This window comes from Panthera tigris, chromosome C1 (genome assembly GCF_018350195.1).
Source record: "Panthera tigris isolate Pti1 chromosome C1, P.tigris_Pti1_mat1.1, whole genome shotgun sequence".
Classification (NCBI taxonomy): Eukaryota; Metazoa; Chordata; class Mammalia; order Carnivora; family Felidae; genus Panthera; species Panthera tigris.
The window spans coordinates 208,150,645-208,170,938 of NC_056667.1; the positions used below are offsets into that span (position 1 = coordinate 208,150,645).

The following is a 20,294-nucleotide window of genomic DNA, read 5'->3' on the forward strand; positions in this document are numbered from 1 at the left end:
CCCCCAAAGCAGCAGCAGTTTGTACAGATGCTGTATACCCTGTGTCTCTAAGACCTTGACACCATACAAGGGGGACATCTTCAGAGTTAATGAGCAATTAGGACATTCTTTCCTGTCAATTAACTGGCAGAATAATGAGATCAAGTGAGCACTGTCCTTAAAAACCCCCAGACTTGTATTTGCTGAAAAAGCGTATCTTCCTCTGCTCTTTGCAGTTACACAAATAGAGAAATAACAACTTAAAATGGAAATAAAAATTGCGCCTAGAGCAAACAGGAGACAGAGGCATACAGAGAGGATGCCATTTACTCTAAACTCAGAATTCACGGGTCTTCCTCCTGTGTGGCTGTAGTGACATCATAACAATCTGCCATCACCTTCATTGTCTTAAAGATCGGCAGATGGGGTACCCAGGTAGTGAGCCTCCTTTCTCCTATGAATGAATGTATGATTCCTAAGTTTGGGGGCAACCTGGGTATTGACTCTAAATTTGAATTAGTGTGTTCTAGGCTATGGTCCATCTCAGGATTTTGGCTTTCCTCTGAAAGTGATGAGTACTGAAGGGTTTGAACCAAGAGGGGCACAGAGAAAATAGATGAAGACCCTGAGATAAGATGATGGCCTGTTGGAGAAACTAAGTTGGCTGGGGCTGCAATATATTTTTCAGGTAGGGCCCCAAGTGGCAAGATGGGCGGGAATCAGGTGGTGAAAGGCCCTCTACACTGTGTTTAAGGATTTTGTACCTGGCCCTGGGGACAGTGGAAGCCATTGAGTAGGTGAGCGATAAGATCAAATATGGATTTTCTTTTATTATTTATTTTTGGGAGAGCGCAGGGGTCAAGGGACAGACAGAGGGGGACAGAGGATCCGAAGCGGGCTCTTTGCTGACTGGCTGACAACAGCGAGCCTGATGTGGGGCTCCAACCCACAAACCACAAGATCATGACCTGAGCTGAAGTCGGATGTTCAGCCAACTGAGCCCTTCAGATGTGGTGCCCTTCAGATATGGATTTTAAGATCACCGTGTGGGGATCAGGCTGCCGGGGAAAAGATGGAACTTAAGTGAGTCACAGCATGACAAGCACCGTTGTAAGTGACCTATGCATATGCATCCATGTGTGTGCATGTATACACTCATTTTAATCCAACAACAATGAAGTCAGTTTTACTATTTATCTTTTTGAAAGAAGAGTAAAGCAAAGGGAGGCTGACCGAGGTCACACAGCTGGTAATGGTAGAGCCACGATGTGAGCCTATAGTTCCAGAGTCTATGTACTTAATCATTACGTTATTTTGCCTTTCATAGTGTATTGGTAGGATTATCATCATATTTTAAATCACAATAATAGCACTCTAGTTTTCTATGAAACACTTCTATTTACTAGCTCGGTGAACTTTTGTATTTATACTCATTCCTTTGGAATAAAATTAGAAATTTCAGTGAATTAGAGTTCTGTAAAATATTCATCAAGTTTCCAATGAAGTTTTCCAAGTAGAGGTTAATTAATGTCTTCTTGGTCAACTTTAAGCTTTGTATGGGAATTTGTGTGACAAATTTCATGGTTGAGTGTTTTCAAGGCCTTCAGTGGATACATGTGAGAGTCCAGGGGATATGAAATTCAAAAATGCCCGCCCCCCACAGGTAACACTCAGCTAACTATAGATGGGATCTTCCAATTCAGTGGAAAGACAGGAAAGGCAGCATTAAGAATAAAGGAGAGTGGACTTTTGAGAAGGAGACAGCTCACTGACATCCAGGAGAACTGAATATGTTGGTAACTGCAGTGACCTCACTTGGTTTCTGAAAACAGAATAACCATTGTTATCCAGTGCGTTTCAGTAAGTGAATGGTGACTGTGAGTGCATCCAAGGACTGTAATTCAAGAAAGACCAAACATACAGTTGACGACTATTTAAGTAACTAGAGGAGATGTTTCAGAGATTTTGTTGGTACTCAGCCACCTGCTTGTTAGAATCACCTGGGGAGGTTTTTAAATTACCAGGCAGAATCCGCCACCACTAGGGTTGGGGTGAAGAAGTGTGCAGAGATGCCTGCATGGGCCCAGGCACTGGGATTGCGTTGTAAGCTCCCCTAGCCTTTAGATGGAGACATACTTGAGGATCAAGGTGAGAGGTTCCCATTTATCTCTGCTTCACTCTTAAGGAGCTCTAGCAAAAGACAGTGGGCACTTTTGTTTTTAAGCTGGAGGTACAGATAATCCCACCCATTTCAATAGTACCTAGATTTCTAATTTCTTTGTATATGACTTTTAGAATATATGGAAAACCCATATTGTGCCAAACATGAGCAAGACAGCTGCCCCCTCTTCCTCCAAAATGAAGATAAGACCACATTTCCTTCCTTAAGAGAACTAGGTCAGGTGGGAGAAAGAGGAAGGTGTGTGGAGGGAGGCAACTAGCAAGGCATCAGCAAGAATAGCTATTATCTAGGTGACACTTGCTAATAAACAAAAAGGGGACTGCTGGTTGGGAATGTGTGGGGAGGGGAAGGAGGGAAAGGAAGGATGGAAAGGAGGAAGGGAGGGAGGGAGGGAAGAAGGAAGGAAGATACTCTCTTGACATGTCTCCATGACAAAAAAAAAAAAAAGGAACCATTAAGCCCATCTTTCATCACATACCAATTCTTATTGGAAATCATGCAGTTAACAAATTGGAAAGTAACATGTTTGGCTTTTGTTTATTCTGTTCTCTAGACCCAAGTTTTTACTGAAGAGGAATGTTAACATAATGCAATGAATTTTCATGATTATTGCTCGTAGTGCTTTCTTTTTATTATTTTGCCTTTTAACATGTTTCTTATTAGAGGAATGATATCGTCAGCCCTTTTAGTGGTAAGGGAAGTTGCAGTTCACAAGATCACCAATTAGAGACGATTAGAACCTGGCGGCTTGGTTGTGCCATTTAAAGAGAGCTCAGCTGACACTTCCAGAAACAGTGCAGAACTGTTAGTCTACGAGCCCCATGGCTGTGGTTTCACCTTAGAAGAATCACACAGAGTTCTTGTTAACATACTTATTCCTGGGACTTTCACTCTGCAAGGGCGTTAGGAATGGCCAGGTCCTAACCACCTAGGCATCCTGCACCCTCAGAGGAAAGGGTGTTATTGGCTATAGCCAGAAACCCACATCATTACACTCCCCACCTAAAGCTGTTTCTACCATATCATGCAAATTCATTTTTAAGCATAATATGCCATCAGAAAAGAAAGCGAGTTCTTCGCAGGGCAATAATGCACATAGTGACCATTTCTAAAGATTCCCCACTACCTTAGAGGACTATCAGTAGGATCCTTTGGTACCTACATTTGCTTTGAAAGCAATCAGCAACTGGGGTAGAGGTGGGAGATCATGTCCTTGAAATAAGTTTTAGCAGGTTCCAGTGATCCGTGTGGATCACCTTGCTTTTTACTCCATCACTAGGAACTGCGGTGGATTTTCTGTTACCCTGTATTTAACAAGTATCCTTGTGAAAGGATCCAGAACATCCTGCAGCTAGATTTTCTCCTTATATATTATTTTGATGTTATAAACTTTTGGCCAGATTGGTTTCTAAGGTACTGCATGATTTTTTAAGACAAAATTAGGGGTCGACTTACCACATTGTCTGATCTTGCATTTTTTATACAGAAACGGATTTTCGATTGAAACCATTCATAGTATGGACATCTTGCTCTATTCAGAGATAGAAGATCTTTGAATCAGGAGGGACCTTAGCAGACACCCTCTCAAGTCATTCCCAAAGCGTTCCCTGCAGCACCCACGAGACAGGCCATCTTCACACTGTCAGGGAGAGACGTCTGTTGAAGGACCTTGTCAAACAAAATACAGAATAATTTCGTCTTTTATGGACTGTTGCCAAGTTGGTACTTAAGGGGATTAAAACTGAAGTGACTTGATGAACTGACCTCGATTTAAAATTATTTTATGGCATTTTATGGTAGTCATCGGGTAAAGCTTAGCCGACCAGCCAGAGCATGCTCTGCCTACCAAGAATTTGATTACTATTTTTTATGTGTAAAGGAGAAAAAGGAAAAAGCAGAAAGAGCGTAGGATCTGCAGACCCCTCAGTCTGCGAGGAAGCCCTTTGCATCCTTGCCTTGCCACCTCAACAAGGTCTGGGCTTTGCAATCAGTCGGGCCCCTGTTGGAATCGCAGCCGCCTCCCCTTCACCAGCGAGCAGGGTAACTGAGGGGTTTATGGGGATTTTGTGGCGAGGGAGTTAGGCCCTGCTCATGACGCTGTGGTGTAGCCGCCTGAGACAGAACGCAAGGGCACTTGGCGCGGAAGGGGCCACCTCTTCTGGCCACTTTGTTTCCCTCTCTCTTTTTCCAAGTGTTTTGTCTCCCCACTTCTCTTAGATCACTTACCGAAGTCTTTTCTTTTGGCATCCATTTCAATTTCGGAGATTTCTCCAAAAAGCTTATACTGGTAATGAACACTGAAGCCACTAGCATTTAGCAAGCCCCTTTCAGGTACCAGGCATAAGCAAGTACCTTACAAACATTTTCCTTTTCCATTTACTTTTTGCAAGAACTCAGGAGACTGGCACAGTCGAGGCTCAGAAATTAAATGTACTAGAGTCGGGGTATGATCCAGACCCTTGTCTGACTCCGAAGCACTTCATAACTGCATGTTACTCCAAGGATCTCCTTGGAACGTTCACTCTGCTTCTACCCCGATCCCAGGTAGCCGTGATTATGAAAACGGTTACAGCCAGGACAGACTCCGCCTGGGTGGTGCTCTGAGCCCCTTGCGTATATTGATTCTTTGGAGGCTCACCACGGCTCTGTACAAGTTCTGTCTCTATCTCCATTTTTCAGGTCAGGAAACCGAGGCACAGAGAGGCTAAGTCACTCACCCACTTACCCAGGGTCACATAGAGTTAAAAGTGGTGGTCAGACTCTGCTTCTGCTCCCTCCTGTTCCCTTCAACTGTCCTGGTTGTCCTTTCTAGTTTTCCAGCAACGGGAGGAATTCTCTCCTTAGCCTTCCTACAGTCCTTCTAAAGCAGTGATGTATTGGCTGTGTGATCCAAAGGCTACACCGGGAGTAATGCCTGAGCAAGGAAGAACAAACAGCAAATTCATTAACCAGGAATCTATTTACAGTCAATTCCCAAGGCTCATGGTACAGAGGAGCTTCCACATCATTTAGAGCTGCTAATAAATGAAGAGTCTTTGCATCTTTCCAAGTGTCTTGATATTTACAAGTCTCATATTTTACCGTAGGAAGCGGCCTCAACAAGCATATTCATGTGTTGACAGTCCTAATTAATACAAGTAATTAGCCTTGACAGTAGAACTGTGAAAAGAAGACCCATTCATAAATTTGCTATCATTATGTTACTCTGCTTGGAATTTACCGCGGCCTGGTCTTTCATCATTTCTATATACGAGCAAAAGGCCGTCTTACTAAATTCTTCAGACTTTCACATTTACTTCTGGTAAAGGAATTTTGTCAAGATTAATTTATCACTGGAAGTTAATTCTCCAGTATGCAGGAGAGAGAGGAACAAGGGAATGAGGAAGCCAGGCGAGGATGGGGGGAAAAGTCCAGCATATCCAGAGGCTTTCTTATGCATCTAAACCTCGCACCTTTTTGTGTGCTTACTTTGATGCCTTTTCTGAAAACGAAGTTGGTTTTGTTTAGGCCGCTGTTATGTTTCCGGTACAGAAAATTTGAAGATAGTTTGTTAGTTACTTTGATCCACAGTTGAGCCCTCTTTGTTGTAAATAGCTGGCGTTTTCTTTAGCACTCTTGCCATTTTGGGTGGGATAGTTCCTTGTTGGGTGGCATGGGACTGTCCTGTGCATCGTAGAATGAAGAGCAGCCCCCGGCCACTACCCGCTGGCTGCAGTGCACCGTTCCCCCTAGTTGTGACAGCCAAAAAAATCCCCAGACTTGATCGATGGTCTCCGGGGGGGGGGGGGGGGCACAGTCACCCCTAGTTGAGAGCCACTGCATGGAGAATAGCTTTAAAAAAGAAATCTGGTAAAACTTGCATGTAGGACACTCGCATAGAAACAGCTGTAGTCAGGGGCACCTGGGTGGCTCAGTCGGTTGAGCGTCCGACTTCGGCTCAGGTTGTGATCTCACAGTCCGTGAGTTCAAGCCCCACGTCGGGCTCTGTGGTGACAGCTCAGAGCTGGCAGCCTGCTTCGGGTTCTGTGTCTCCCCCTCTCTCTTTGTCCCTCCCCCACTCATGCTCTGTCACTCTCTCTGTCAAAAATAAATAAACATTAAAAATTTTTTTTTAAATAGTCAATAAGAAACAGCTGTAGTCAACTTAATAAGGCGCATCACTTAGAAGTAATTTAATAGTGTGAAATAGAGATTTGGAATCATATTTCTCGAATTGCGGTCCCTCCTTCTTACCTCTTCAAAGGCAAGGTCCCTTTGGTCCTCCTTGTTAGAAAGTAGAGTGGCACTCGGTAGTAAAGTAGCTGTATCCAAAACACCTTTGTGGGGCGCCTGGGTGGCTCAGTGGGTCGGGCGTCCGACTTCAGCTCGTGTCATGATCCTGCAGTTAATGAGATCGAGCCCGGCATCGGGCTCTGTGCTGACAATGCAGAGCCTGCCTGGGATCCTCTCTCCCCCTCTCTCTCTGCCCCTCCCCCACTGGTTTTCTGTCTCTCTCTCTCTCTCTCTCTCTCTCTCTGTCTCAATAAATAAATAAACAAACTTAAGAGAAATATATTTCATGTGAAATATACTGGGCTCTTAGCATTCGTGGATTTAAATATGTAAAGTTTCAACCACTTTCAGGTGACCTTAATGTTCTGACTAGTCTGCCTCAGTGTTCTTTGTCCCCGTTTTCAGTCCACTACATTAATTCCTTATCTTTCCTCCCTGCCCTGCTTAGATTTCTGATCCTTTGTTTCAAGTACCGTCTTAGAAATACTACCCACGCCCTTGCTGCTTCGTCCTTCTTCCACCTATCTGGAAGCAAGCACAGGCTGGGATGAGCCCAGCCACCAGGCTTCTCAGAGCCTCCATCTGGCAGCCGAGTCTGATTGGAGAACGTGACCCAATAGAGGAGCCTGAGCTTATTACAAATGCACGTCAACATCCCACCTGGCCTTGACTGCTTGAAGAAAATAGAATCCACCTGTAGGTGATGACTTCCGGCTCCCATCAAGAAGGCTACAGACTTACTTATACCCATCCCCATACTTAACTCATCCCTTCTGACAGCTGGGCAGGGAGGTCTCCTTCTTATCAAAGAATTCCTAATTTCTCAGGAAAATCTTTTGCTACTGATTATCCCTTTCTCCCGTCGGCCTCTACTGGATCCTTCCTATCAACAGCGAAACATATGCTAGCCTCTCTCCTGCCTCATCCCAAAAGGAGAGAGCAGTAACACGGCTGCCTTTCACTCACCCCATTCTTTCTTCCCGTTGACATCCTCCAGCGAATTGCTTACTGTCTTCACTTCTTCAACTCTGAATCTTGCGTCCACTTCCTCGATCGTCTCATGGCTGCCGTTACCCTAATCACACAGCTCTAGCCAAGTTCTCCAGCAACCTCAGTGTTGCTAAGACCCGGGGTCATTTTTCTTCCCTGCGTTTTCTTGCCAGACATAATCGCCCCTTCTTGAAACCCTGCCTTTTGCCTCCCTTTCCCCCAGTGCCCACTCCCCTGGCTTTCCGGCTGCTACTCTGGCCTCTTTCCTTGGCCTCCTTGCTCCACTTGACTTTTGAATACCGGTTTTCCTAATGACTTCATTCTGGGTGTTCTCTTCTCTCCCAAGGCTTCAGTTACTGTGTATATGCCGGCAACTTGCACGTTTATCTCCTCGGCCCAGATCTCTTCCTGAGCTTCTGAAATTATGTCTAGCCCACTCAAGGACCTCTTAGATGCAGACCACATGAAACTGAGTTTGTCAGACCTTCCCACTTCCCCGACTCATTCCTTGTTAATTGTTGTCAGTAACCAAGTGCTCTTGGTGCTAACTCAAAACGTGGCTCACATTCTTCCACTTCTTTCCATGTGCACTAGTCTGAGCCAGTGCCTTCTGTCCCCAGAAGGTAGGTGGTAAGGATGCAGAGGTAAAAGGGCCACATGATGTAGGGCCTTTTAGGCCAGTCTCAGGACTTTTGTTTTTGTCCGAGATAGGACCACTAGAGAAGTTTGAGCAGCGGACTAACATAATTTAACTTGTTGAAAGATCACCTGGGCTGCTGTGGGCCAGCATAGTGAGTTGAGTGGTAACCCCCAAAAGACCCCATCAGAGTGTATTTGGAGGAAGAGCCTTTACAGATGTAATTAAGGCAGCAGTCTCAAGATGGTGGACCCTAAACCCAATGACAGAACGGCCCTTGGGTCAGAGCAGCGATAGGGTCAGCTTCTAGATACATTTTGAAGGTGGCGCAGAAGGAGTTTTTGGCAGGATAGTTGTGATTGTAAGAGAAAGAGGAGGGAGAAGGGAGTGATGTTTTGGCTGAGGGCACTGGGAAGCTGGAGTTTCCCTTCCATTCACCTGAACACAGAGAACAGATTGGCCGGGGCGGGGCACGGAGTTCAGTCTTGGACTTGCAGGGAGTAAGAGGTTTGTGAGAGCTCCATGTGGGGGCAGTGAGGAGGTGTGTTTGTATGAGGCCAGATGCTAGGTGCGGTCTGGAAACAGGACCTGTTTTCAGGTCATCAGTGAGGTATAAGTGATAGTTAAATTTCATGAAGCTGGATGGAGTCTCCAAGGAAGTGAGTGTAAATAGAAAAGAGGATCAAGGACTGAGTGCCGGGTCTCCGACGTGAAGTTTGGAGAGAAAAGAAGGTACCAGCAAAGGAGAGTGAGAAGAAGGGGCTACAAAGTGGGCAGAAAGTAGAGAAGAGAGTGTGGCTCTTAGAGGATAAGTCAAGAGGGAGGAGTGCTCAGCCGCACCAAATGCCCCTCATAGTACTTGTAGGGTGACAACTGAGAAATGGTCCCTGGACTTAGCGAGGCCAAGGTCAGCAATGGAATTGACAAGAGCTGCTTCAGGAAGTGAGCATTTGCCGGTTCCAGGTAGATTCTGCTTTTGTCTCGTGTTCCATCAGAGTTAAAACAGAGGCCCTGTGCTTTTATTTTTTTAAGGGCTTTTTTTTTTTTCTTTGAGAAAGAGCACAAGTGGGAGAGGGACAGAGAGTGAGGGAGAGAGAGAATTCCACGCAGACTCTTCCCACTGTCAGTGAAGAGCCCAAGGTGGGACTCGAACTCACAAACCATGAGATCATGACCTGAGATGAAGTCAGGAGTCGGACGCTTAACCGACTGAGCCACCCAGGCTCCCCAGCCCTGTGCTTTTAAAGGCTTGAGTTTCTTAACCCCCACCTCTACCCCTGAGAGCTAAGGAAAAGGAACATGATCATTGACAGACTGCATTACTCCTACTGGTCTCTCCAGCCTTAGCTGGTGTTACGTAAATAAACCCCTGATGTTTCTCATCCTGGAGCTACAGTGAGTCACCCATGTGAGAAGCAGCTCACTCGCAAAACAGTTTTCCCCTTGACTTGGACCATCTGGCCTTGTGTTTTCCACTGTAAGGTTAATATGTGAAATTGGTCTTTTCTCTGCTTCTGGTACCTGGCTATGTATGGAAGGGTCCTCCTGCATGGGCTCGTCAGTAACTCCAGAATAGCCTTGTCCAACAGAACTTTCTGCAGTGCGGTCTGTATCTTCAGGGTCCAGTGTGGTCACCAGTCGCTGGATGTGCTGAGCCCCTGGAATGTATCGGAGTTCCCCCTTATCCTTGAGGGACACATTCTAAGGCCTCCCCCCCATGGATGTCTGAAACCAAAGATAGTACTGAACCCCGTATGTACTGTTTTTTCCTATACATACATACTTATGATAAAGTTTAATTGAGAAATTAGGCACAGCAAGAGATTAACAACAATAGTAAAAGAGAACGATTGTAACAATAGACTAATAAAAAGCTATGTGAATGTGGTCTCTCTCAAAATATCTGGTACTCGCCCTGCTTGTGATGAATGTGAGACGATAAAATGCCTATTGATGAGATGAAGTGAGGAGAGTGACGTAGCCTTAAGCTACTCTTGACCTTCTGGCCATATGTCAGAGGAGGATCATCTGCCTCGTGCCCATGGTTAACCACGGGCACCCCAAACAGCAGAAAGCAAAACCACGGATGAGTGGGAGACTAGTGTAGTTAATACAGCCGAGAAACTGGATTTTGATTCTACTTAGTTTGAATTCATTTAAATGTGAAGAGCCACGTGTGGCCAGTGGCCATCATACTAGGGCAGATGTAGAGCATAGTTTCTCAAAGTGGGTCCTGGGAACTTGTTAGAAATACAGATTCTTGGACTTCCCCCCAGACCTGCTGAACCAGAAACACCAGGGTGAGACCTGGCAGTCTGTTCCATCAAGCTCTGCAGGTGACTCTGATAACGTGCCAAGCAGGATGGATGCCCCCTCCCCAGAGTTCCTGAATCGGCAGGTTTGGGATGGGGTCCGAGAATTTTTGCGTTCCTAACAAGTTCCCGGGTGATGCTCTGAGTTCGGTCTACAAATCACTTTGAGAAGGTGAGGTAGAAGGTAGATTAGCTCTTTGTGAGGCCCCCAGGTCCCCGAGAATGAATTCTGTGCACGCCACATAACTAATATTTTAACATCCCAACGATATACCCTATGTGCTCCATGAAGGTCTTCCTAGCTGTTTTCTCATGAGCTCATAACAAATACTTCCTGGCTTACAGAAGGGCTCCTAAGAACTTGTTGAATTAATAAAAAATAATTTATATCCTTAGCCTGGATAAAGTACCTAAAGTTAAGAAATCGTATCCTGCCTCTGACTTTCTGAATGTGATTACTTTTTGGCATTCATGATAACCTGTTAGTATCTTTCATTTTTCTGATCCATAACTGCCATTTGTTTTAGAAGAAGCTATTCTTAGCATAATTTTTTACTCTGTATTTTGATAAATGTTCATTGTTTTAATGCTACGGAGGTAATTTTTGAAAGGCACAGTATGCCCCCTGCAGGGGGGTCATTGGGAAATGTGTGAGAGCTTTTTAGTTGTTGCATTGATGGGGTGAGTAGAAAGGTTGTGATCATCATTTAGTGCTTCGGGCCCAGGAATCTTAAATGTCCTGCACCCATAAGATTGTCGTGCCCAGTGAGCAGAAACTGGTAACCTGTTGGTAGGTGACAGAAACAGTCTCCTTGGTGAAATCACCTGTAAGGCTATGACTCTCCTTGGCTTGTCCTGTTTCCCCATGAGCATTTTGGAATCAGGTTTACTTATTTCACAGGAGGATGAAGCACTGTCCCTTCTGTTCTTGCATTACATAATCTAATTCTTCCAGGGAATATTTATTCATATGTAAGACTTAAGTGCTGTGGCTTACAGAGATGTCTGAGATCTGGGCCTGACTACAAAGAACTTACAGTACAAATGGTTTTGGCGATTATATAAATGATAGGAACAGAGAAGGAGAATTACCTGGGGAATTAGTCAAGGTCAACCAGAGAAACTACCAGTGGGAGACATATATTAGGAGGTTCAGTGCAAGGAATTGGTTCATGCACCTGAGGGTGCTGCACAGACCAGTCTGAAATCTGTAGGCAGGCCTGCAGGACGGGTGGGCTGAAACTCTCGGGCACGTGCTAAAGCTGCAAACTCTCGGGCACGTGCTAAAGCTAAAAGAAGGTGAAAATGCCTTCTTTTTCAGGGAAACTTCAGCTCTGGTCTTTGGGGCCTGTCTGAATTAGGCCCACCCCGATTATCTAGAATCATCTCCCTTAAAAGTCAAAAGATTATGGACTTTAGTCATATCTGCTGAATACCTTTACAACAACACCCCCATTCGTGTTTGGTTACGTAACTGGAGACCATAGATGAGCCCAGTTGACACAATAAAAAAAAAGACCATCACACTTAGAGACTGGGTGTTCAAGGGTCATATCTTGAAAGGTGTGGCATTTGTTCCGGTCCTTGAAGCATAGAGATTCTAGTATTCTAAAGGGACTAGGCATTCTGGAGAGTGCCACTACCAAATATTACTAAAAATGAATAATAAAAGATTTCAAGATAGGAATGTACAGCTGATGTTTGCATAATGGCTGGTTGGTGCTTTATGACCTTGATCTGAACCTCAGCTCTCAGTTTCTTTATCGAAAAAATAGGTTGAGAGGCGCCTGGGTGGCTCAGTTGGTTAAGCATTCGACTCTTGATCTCGGCTCAGGTCATGATCTCATGGGTCATGAGTTCAAGCCCTGCATCAGGCTCTGCACTGACAGCATGGAGCCTGCTTGGGTTTCCCTCTCTCTCTGCCTCTCCCTGCTCGCTCGCTCTCTCTCTCTCTCTCTCTCTCTCTCAATCTCAATAAATAAAGAGGAAAAAAAAATTGTTTTAATCTTAAAATATTTTGAATGCTCATCATGACTGCCCCCTAGGATAGAATGAGATGGTATTTGAGGATACATTTTGGAACCAGTAAACACTATGAATGCTAAGGTATTTTACAGAGACAGTGGTAGTATTCGCATGTGAAGTTGAGTGAAAAAACAAAAAAGGTTGGGCAAGTAAAACAGAACCTGATTATTGTGGGCTTTGCCTAAAATTTGCATCGTTAATTTTGGGGGGGAAAAGGTACTGTCTTTACTCCAAATAGACTAAAACAAAATAAAAACATCCCTGTTTTAACATCCCAAAATGTTAAATCCCTATTATCGAAAAGATCCAGCAGCCATTTGCTCTGGGCCTAAGACAGCTCAACATTTTTTTGCAGAAGTGGGCCTTTATTTTTGATGCAATATTGGGGGTGAAGGAGAGTCATTTATTATAAACTTATTGAATACTTTGCCTAAATAGGGAAAAAGAGTTAAACCATTTCCAAGAAAGTTGTTCCAAGTTTGTTAGGTAATGGCTGTTGTAGCCAATTGACTCAGTCACCAAAGAAAGCACCAGAAAGGGACGCTACAGTGAGTGCCATTTGACACACTTCTTTTTTTTTTTTTTCCTTTTTCCAGAGCTGTGCTCTACAAACCAAGCTAATTTTTGCCAAGCAAGTCCCCCTAATTGTTCAAGCCATATGCATTTTGAAGGAAATTTAATCCATATGTTCCTGAGTCATTTATGCCTAAGTCATTAAAATGTTATTTTGTAAATGTGATTTCATGTTTGAAGTCGTAGTAAAGTATTTTTAGGCGATTTTCCTTCTTCATAAGGCTAAATTTTTCTTGGTTTGTTTTCTTGTTTTATTTAAACACGCTGCACATCATCTTAACACACATCCTGCGGTGAGACCCAGAGGGAGCCCTGCAGCCAGAAGGAGGGTCTAGTCTAACACATTCGAAGCAGCCAGTTTTCTCTTTGCAGAGATTTCTAAATGTTATCCTTCTTCAGTGCCTGGGCTGCTTTTAACCTGGCCATTTCCCACCCCAGCCCTCTCCCACACTGCTCCCCAGAAGGGTGCCCACAAAAAAGAATAGAGGAAAAAAACAGGACAAATAATAGAACCAGATCGCCTCCAAGGATAGATTTCCAAACTATGTCATGTGATCCTTTGTTTCCAAAACTGAGTTCATTTTCCCCTTTTACCTACTAGCATTGCCGGCTGGGAGGCTTTAGGTGTTTAATAAAATGTCTGCAAAAGAGAGACGTACAATTGAATTTAGGAGCAGTCCATGGCTTCTCATTCCTAGGGCAAATAAATGGTGGTATCTGCTTAGGACTGAAGCTAGTTGAAAAATGGTTTCATTTCTTTTCCCAAAGTAAGATTTTGTTTGTTTAAACCTCTGACTCTTCGGAGCGTCGTGATATGAACCAAGATTTGTCTGTGCATGAAGCATCCTGGTTTATGTGTGTCTGTCCCTCAGGAACGTCTGTTGGCTGCAGAAGGACACCTGTAGAAGCCTTATTTTTAGGGTTTGGTAGAGATTTGTCTGTTCTGAGCACTGATTCTTTGTAGGTAGCAGGTGCAGCAGCAGACACAGTAAGAGACATTTACCACCTGGAGGTACCAAGATCTAAGAAGTTAAAACTTTTTACTTCTCATCAGTTCGAGCTTGCGAAATACTTTCCCATCTTTTTTGTTTTGAATTTCATCCTCAAAACTGCCCTGAAGGAAGTGGTTTCGGGGTCTGGGTCGGTTATTTTTTCACGAGGAGATTGAGGTTCAGAGGAGTTATTTTCTTAGATATTTCACAAGGAGATGGCGGCTGTTGATGTGTGCCTCTGACCGCACCAGACGGTAAGCTCTGTGAGAACAGGGATGTCCTGTCAGTCATGCGGGGATGTCTGAGGACCTTTGTGGGCTTTTACTTTTGGAAGCCTCACCCTGTATCATTTCAGATACATTAAGACATACAACTGTGTGACTTTGTTTCATTCGAAGATGAATCTTCATCTTTCTTCAAAGCTCTAGGGTTTGGTAGCAAGTGACCTACTGAACATGGTGGAAAGCTAGAGAGAGAGAGCGCCCCCTCCTGATGAAAAAAAGAAATACAAAGGGACTAAATGAGGAGGGGAGATACTAGGACTGTCTAAAAAGCCCTTTTTTTTCTTCCTCAGACCTGATTTCACCCTAGAAAAGGGGGTCCACACTTATGTGGGTGGGCACTGGGAGTCCTTGCTCCTCACGGAGCCCCAGGGCCTCCAGAGGCCGTGACGGACCTCTTTAAGAGGCCTCCAGGCCTCTCTTGGACTAAACTCAAAAACTTGCAATGCTGCTTGATGGGCTGAGTTTCCAGTTCGGGGCAGAAATGCTGGAACTTGTCCTCCATCCATGAAAATCCTTCGGGATTCTGTCATTCAGCAAATACTCCTTGGCCACCTGGACTAGCAACATCACAGTGACCAGAACAGACTCGTCCCTGGAGTCCAGAGGTCTGTCTCTTGCTCCTTGGGGTCCCTTTGGTGACGTATATTTGAAATGTCTTTTCTTTTTATTACTCAGTTTTTGGTTGGATTGTATGTACATGCACACGTGACCTTGTGTATTCAAAAGACAACCCTTCTGTTTATAAACTAACGCCTACAATGGGGAAGGAAGCCTAGAGCATAAAGATTGAGCACGTAAACGTTCAGTTTCTCCACTGCTATGGTATTTTTCTGTATTTCTTTTCAAATCTCTCGGTGGGCCTGGACTTCAGAATAAGCAGATGTAGAACCCTTCTTGAGTTTGTATTGTGCCCTCTGGCACTGTCCTTCCTCATGGTGGTTCCTCCCTGAACTTCAACCCAGGGACTCTCGTTCACCTTCCTTTTTTTTTTTGTTTTTTTTTTTTTGTTTTAATTTTTTTTTACATTTATTCATTTTGAGAGACAGAGAGAGACAGAGCATGAGTGAAGGAGGGGCAGAGAGAGAGAGAGGGAGACACAGAACCCGAAGCAGGCTCCAGGCTCTGAGCTGTCAGCCCAGAGCCTGACACAGGTCTTGAACCCACAAACTGTGAGGTCATGACCCAACTCGAAGTCAGACTCTTAACCAACTGAGCCACCCAGGCACCCCTCGTTCACTTTCAGTATTGCCTTTTTGCATGTATGGATATATCTGCATTGTTCTTTTTTTTTCGTGTTTTTTTAAAGTAGGCTCCACGTTCAACGTGGAGTCCGACAGGGGGCTTGCACTCACAACCCTGAAATTAAGACCTGCGCTGATATCAAGAGCCAGACGATCAACCAACTGAGCCACCCAGGAGCCCCTAGATCTATATGGTTCCTAAGGGAGCTGTTCCTAAACTCATCAAGGGCATTTTCATTTGTGGCAAGAATCCCAAAGCATATTCTCCCCAGAGAAAGAACAAGATTTGCCTGACATCAACTTAAGAATATAATTACTCAAGAAAATGTTGAGGTGTTTTTTTGTGTTGGAGATGTTGGTGACCAAGAAGTGGGTGCCTGAGGGGAAACGTCTGGCCTCGTTGTGTAAGGAAGTCAGGAAGGTGGAATTTTCATATGCCCTTTTCTACTCAGCTTCCTCATGTGCTTTGCCATTTACCCAAAACTATCCCCATTGGAAGGTTGGTATTTATTTATTTAAAGCTCCATGGCTTTGGGATTATTTCCCAAAGCAGTTGCTAGATGTTTCCTGTCCCGTTTACTCTTTCTTCCCTGCCCAGTCCTGTTCAGCAAGAACTTTTTATTTATTATTTTTTATTTATTTTTTTTAAATTTTTTTTAATGTTTATTTATTTTTGAGACAGAGAGAGACAGAGCATGAGTGGGGGAGGGTCAGAGAGAGAGGGAGACACAGAATCTAAAACAAGCTCCAGGCTCTAAGCTGTCAGCACAGAGCCTGACGCGGGGCTCGAACCCACGAACCGTGAGATCATGACCTGAGCCGAAGTCGGAAGCTCAACCAACTGAGCCACCCAGGCGCCCCAAGAACTTTTTACTTTTTAATTTTTTTAGAGAGCACGCATGTTCAAGCAGGGGAGGGATAGCAAGAGAGAGAGAGGGAGGGAGAGAATCCTGAATCGCCCAGGCACCCCAGCAAGAACTTTTCTAATGTTTTATAGTTGAACTGTTTTCTCTTTAGAGAGGGTGGTATATTAGACCATGAGTAAACAAGCCTAAAAGTTCTAGAGATGGTGATTCTTAACACTGCCAGGTGTCTTGTGATTGTCATTGTTATTGTCTTATGGAGTGAAAATCAACTGGGAAGAACGTGGAGCTGCTTCATTCACGGGCATAATTGCCACAGATCACATCCCTCTCCAGCATTTGTCTGAGCCTTAGAACAACTGTAAGGCCAGTAGAGTTTTCTGTCCTAAAATCATAATCCTGACTGTTGACCCTTCCAGCTGCTCCCTCCTGAGAGCCTTTTTGTCCAGGTTGACCACTAGGTAGGAGAATGGCTGCTGGCATGTGCTAGGCTTGAGGATCTGAGGGGACGGTGGGGAGGCTGACTCACAGCCTTGCCACACTCTTGCGTCCTTACCCAGTATCACAGGCCTTGACGAGTGGCCAGAGTCAAAGGCTCCTTTTGCACAACTGGGTGTAACAATTTGAATAGTTAGGATTCCGACCCTTGCATGGCCAACCCTGCAAAGTTCTAAACATACTTTGCTGCCAAATATAGGTCCGAAGTTTGGATTGAAATTAGCTGGGCTGTTTGCTCACTGTTGAACCAGGTGGGAGGAGCAGTCCGTCGGAGGAACACAGAACTCTTTGATGGAGGGTTAACCACCCACCAACTGCATGTTTTGCGTGTCTGTGGGCCTACATCAAAGAGAAGCCACTGTTCTAACACAGTCAAGTTATGTGCTATGTGAGCAAGACTGGCAATGCCTTATGGCCCCCTGAGCCATTGGAATGACCCTTCTTGCTGGAAACCTTGTTGGAGCCCATACAGTGTTTGATGCGCCGAATCATAGGTGTGTCTGTAGTCAATGAGAATGAGGAGGGCCGGGTTCCAGTTCCAGGGTTCATGCAGGCAGGGCACCTGGCTGGCTCAGTCGGTAGAACACGGGACTCTTGATCTTGGGGTTGTAAGTTTGAGCCCCGCGGTGGCTGTAGAGATTACTTAAAAACAAAATCTTCACAACCACCACCACAGCAACAACCACAAAGTTACTGGAGGCTAGCTGAGGGACTTGGGCAAGTTTCTTAGCTTTTCTGAACCCTGTTTCAGGATCTGTAAAACGAGGGGGGTGTCTAACTAAGTAGCTTCATTAGCTTTAGAAATTTTACACACGTTTAATATTGGCTTTAGCGCATAGGTCTCATGGATGTGAATATATGCACTCATTTAAACCATATAGCCCTATTCATCTTAGGCTTCCGTGAGTTTCTCAAGAGAAGAAACTGTGCCTTATTCTTCCTTAATCTAGAATGGTGCCTGACACACAGTCCATGTTTTCAGTTAATGTCGGTTGTATTAATTAAGGAAAGAGGGGAGAGACAAATTAGTAAATTTTCAGACAGCCTTCAAGACTTTGCGGGAATTAGAAATTACAAACTCTAAACCAAAATAAAGGAGGTTAGAAGGGATGGAAATGAGGACACTAACTGTGTCCTCTCCTGGCTGTGACTGGTGAGCCACACCCCCCCCCCTTGTCCCTCATCGTCACAGATGCTTAACTCCATACCCGACACGTAGTAAGCACACAATAAAACGTCAGCTGTCGGCAGTAGGAGGAAGAAGTTGTGAGTTTTCTAGTTAACCAGAGATTATGAAACTGGGTGGATCATCACCCCAATAGAACTGACATTTGAGAGCATATTTCCTTTACACCAAATTTTACTGCACTTAACATTTGACTCACAGGGTCCTTTCAGTGTCGGTCCGCGGAATTTCAGGTCTCGGGACACAGTGCTGAGCATAGAGCGTGAATGCGGTGAAGCTTAACCAGGACCTGACCCCATAATATTGTGTGAGTGTTGCTGCCTTTGAGTCCCGAGAATCCAGGTGGTGACTTCTGTCAGGTCTCTTGTTCGTTAATGAAGATCTACAAAAGAGACATCTGGTCATTTGATTCTCCCAGTTGGTTGAAAAATAAATACGAGTTTACCCTGGAAGTGATTTGCGTAGGAATTTCCAAGCACCAGGGCACTCTAGCGTCCAGTACCCATCTCTCAGGGCAGGGCGGCGACCCGTCTGGGGCCGAAGGCGTTGTATAATTGGAGCTCACTCCTGTAAGGTCCCTGGCCTTGTACGTGAGTGACCTTTACCAGTTTTAGGCCACGTTATCTCCTGCAGGCTGTGCTCCTGTGGCACACACAAGGCCCAGGTCCACTGATCTGATGGCCACATATGGACCGCAGCACTGCCAGTCGCCCCAACTCATTCACTGCGGTGACCCAGGGAAGGGTCAGAGTCAAGTCTCTTGGTGGTGGGAAGGAAATTGTAGTGTTTTTTTTTCTTTAAGATTTTTGTTTGAGAGAGAGAAAGAGCAAGCAGGGAAGAGGGGCAGAGGGAGAGAGAGAAACTCAAGCAGGCTCCATGCTTAGTGCAGAGCCCATGAACCTGGGATCACGACCTGTGCCCAAATCAAGACTCGGTTGCCCAACCGACTGAGCCGCCGGGTCACTCTGGAAATTGTGTTCCTAAAACCACCAGCTATTCCTTCCCTTTATTCAGAAGCTCCATTTCTAACACGTGAGCTTTTAGACCTACGCTCCTGTCGGGTCTCCCAAGGTTTAAGCGACGCCAAGATGATAAAGGGCATAAAGAGAAACTCTTTTTGACAGGACCGTGTCGGAAACTTGTGGGAGTAGATGCTCTTGAGGCCCTAACAGTTGGCTTGCCTTCCTCAGAGTGGTCATCTCCTTGCGGAAGTCCCCTTCCTCCTGGGGCCACCTGCTTCTTGATTTTCCTGACACTTTCTCATTTCCCCTTGGAGCCCGCAGAAACCAGGCCAGTCCCACCTCGACAACAGAAACTTTCTCTTAAGGAAAGGGGGTGGTTTGGTACAGAACAGGGAGGTTGCTTGGATGCAAAGACACTGTGTCAAATGTTGTCTGGTGCAGAAAGGCATGGAAATGCATGTATTTCTACACAAAGAAGGAAGCCCTGAACATCTGTTAGGCTTAGAATTTTCAACAGTGATCTACACATAAACTCCTTAAGTGTTGCCTTTTATACTGGCACGTTAGAAGTTGTGGTAATGCTTATGGAAACTACATACGATTTAGAAAATAGTTGAAAAGAGATCATACACATAGGCCAAGTTCTGCCATTGCTGACAGAAAACAAGAGCTGAAAACATGCCCCCTGTGGGCTCTGCTGAGTGCATCTGGCTGCAGGACTGAGGTGCTGTATTCCGTCTTTAGGTCTGAGCAACACAGAAAATATGAATGCAATCACGCGAGTGGGCTCAGTTTAAAATAGTCCCCCTTTCAGGGGCACCTGGGTAGCTCAGTTGGTTGAGCGTCCGACTTCGGCTCAGGTCATGATCTCACACTCTGTGAGTCTGAGCCCCACATCGGGCTCTGTGCTGAGCTCAGAGCCTGGAGCCTGCTTCGGATTCTGTGTCTCCCTCTCTCTTTGCCCCTCCCCCGCTCATGCTCTGTCTCTATCTGTCAAAAATAAATAAACATTAAAAAAAAATTTTTTAAATAGTCCCCCTTTCCACCCTCACCGGCATGGCCGACTTGACTGGTCAGAAGTCTCGATTGTTTGGAGACTAAAAGCAGCATGGATTGGAACAGGGATGAAACCTCCCAAGCCTTTGGCCCAAGGGACACTGTGAAGGTGTGACAAAACTGGCCACCATCCCCGCCAGGGCAGCTCAAATATAGCTCCCAGGCAGAGCCTGTGGGGACAGCCTATAGCTGTCTGCTCATCCTGGATCTTACACAGACATCCCCCCGTACCCCGCACCCAG

The 20,294-nt window shown here is 45.2% G+C and overlaps 1 protein-coding gene and 1 long non-coding RNA gene across 6 annotated transcripts in view; one reads left to right on the forward strand and one right to left on the reverse strand.

The window, feature by feature from the left end:
- RHBDD1 (rhomboid domain containing 1) overlaps window positions 1-20,294 on the forward strand; it is a 174,566-nt gene that overhangs the window by 93,597 nt on the left and 60,675 nt on the right. Inside the window, exon 7 of one of the 5 annotated variants that reach the window (XM_042995516.1) lies at window positions 6,882-7,406. The exons of the other annotated variants lie outside the window; for them this stretch is intronic. Coding sequence (XP_042851450.1) covers window positions 6,882-6,889 — 8 coding nt within the window. The 3' untranslated portion in view covers window positions 6,890-7,406. Of the gene's footprint in view, window positions 1-6,881; window positions 7,407-20,294 lie in introns of those variants that run through there. 5 annotated transcript variants of the gene reach the window in all.
- LOC122241038 lies at window positions 2,601-7,474 on the reverse strand. The gene is made up of 4 exons (XR_006220963.1): window positions 7,400-7,474; window positions 6,395-6,539; window positions 4,887-5,075; window positions 2,601-3,800 (listed from the first exon to the last, which is right to left on the reverse strand). It is a non-coding gene; the product is annotated as an uncharacterized LOC122241038 (long non-coding RNA).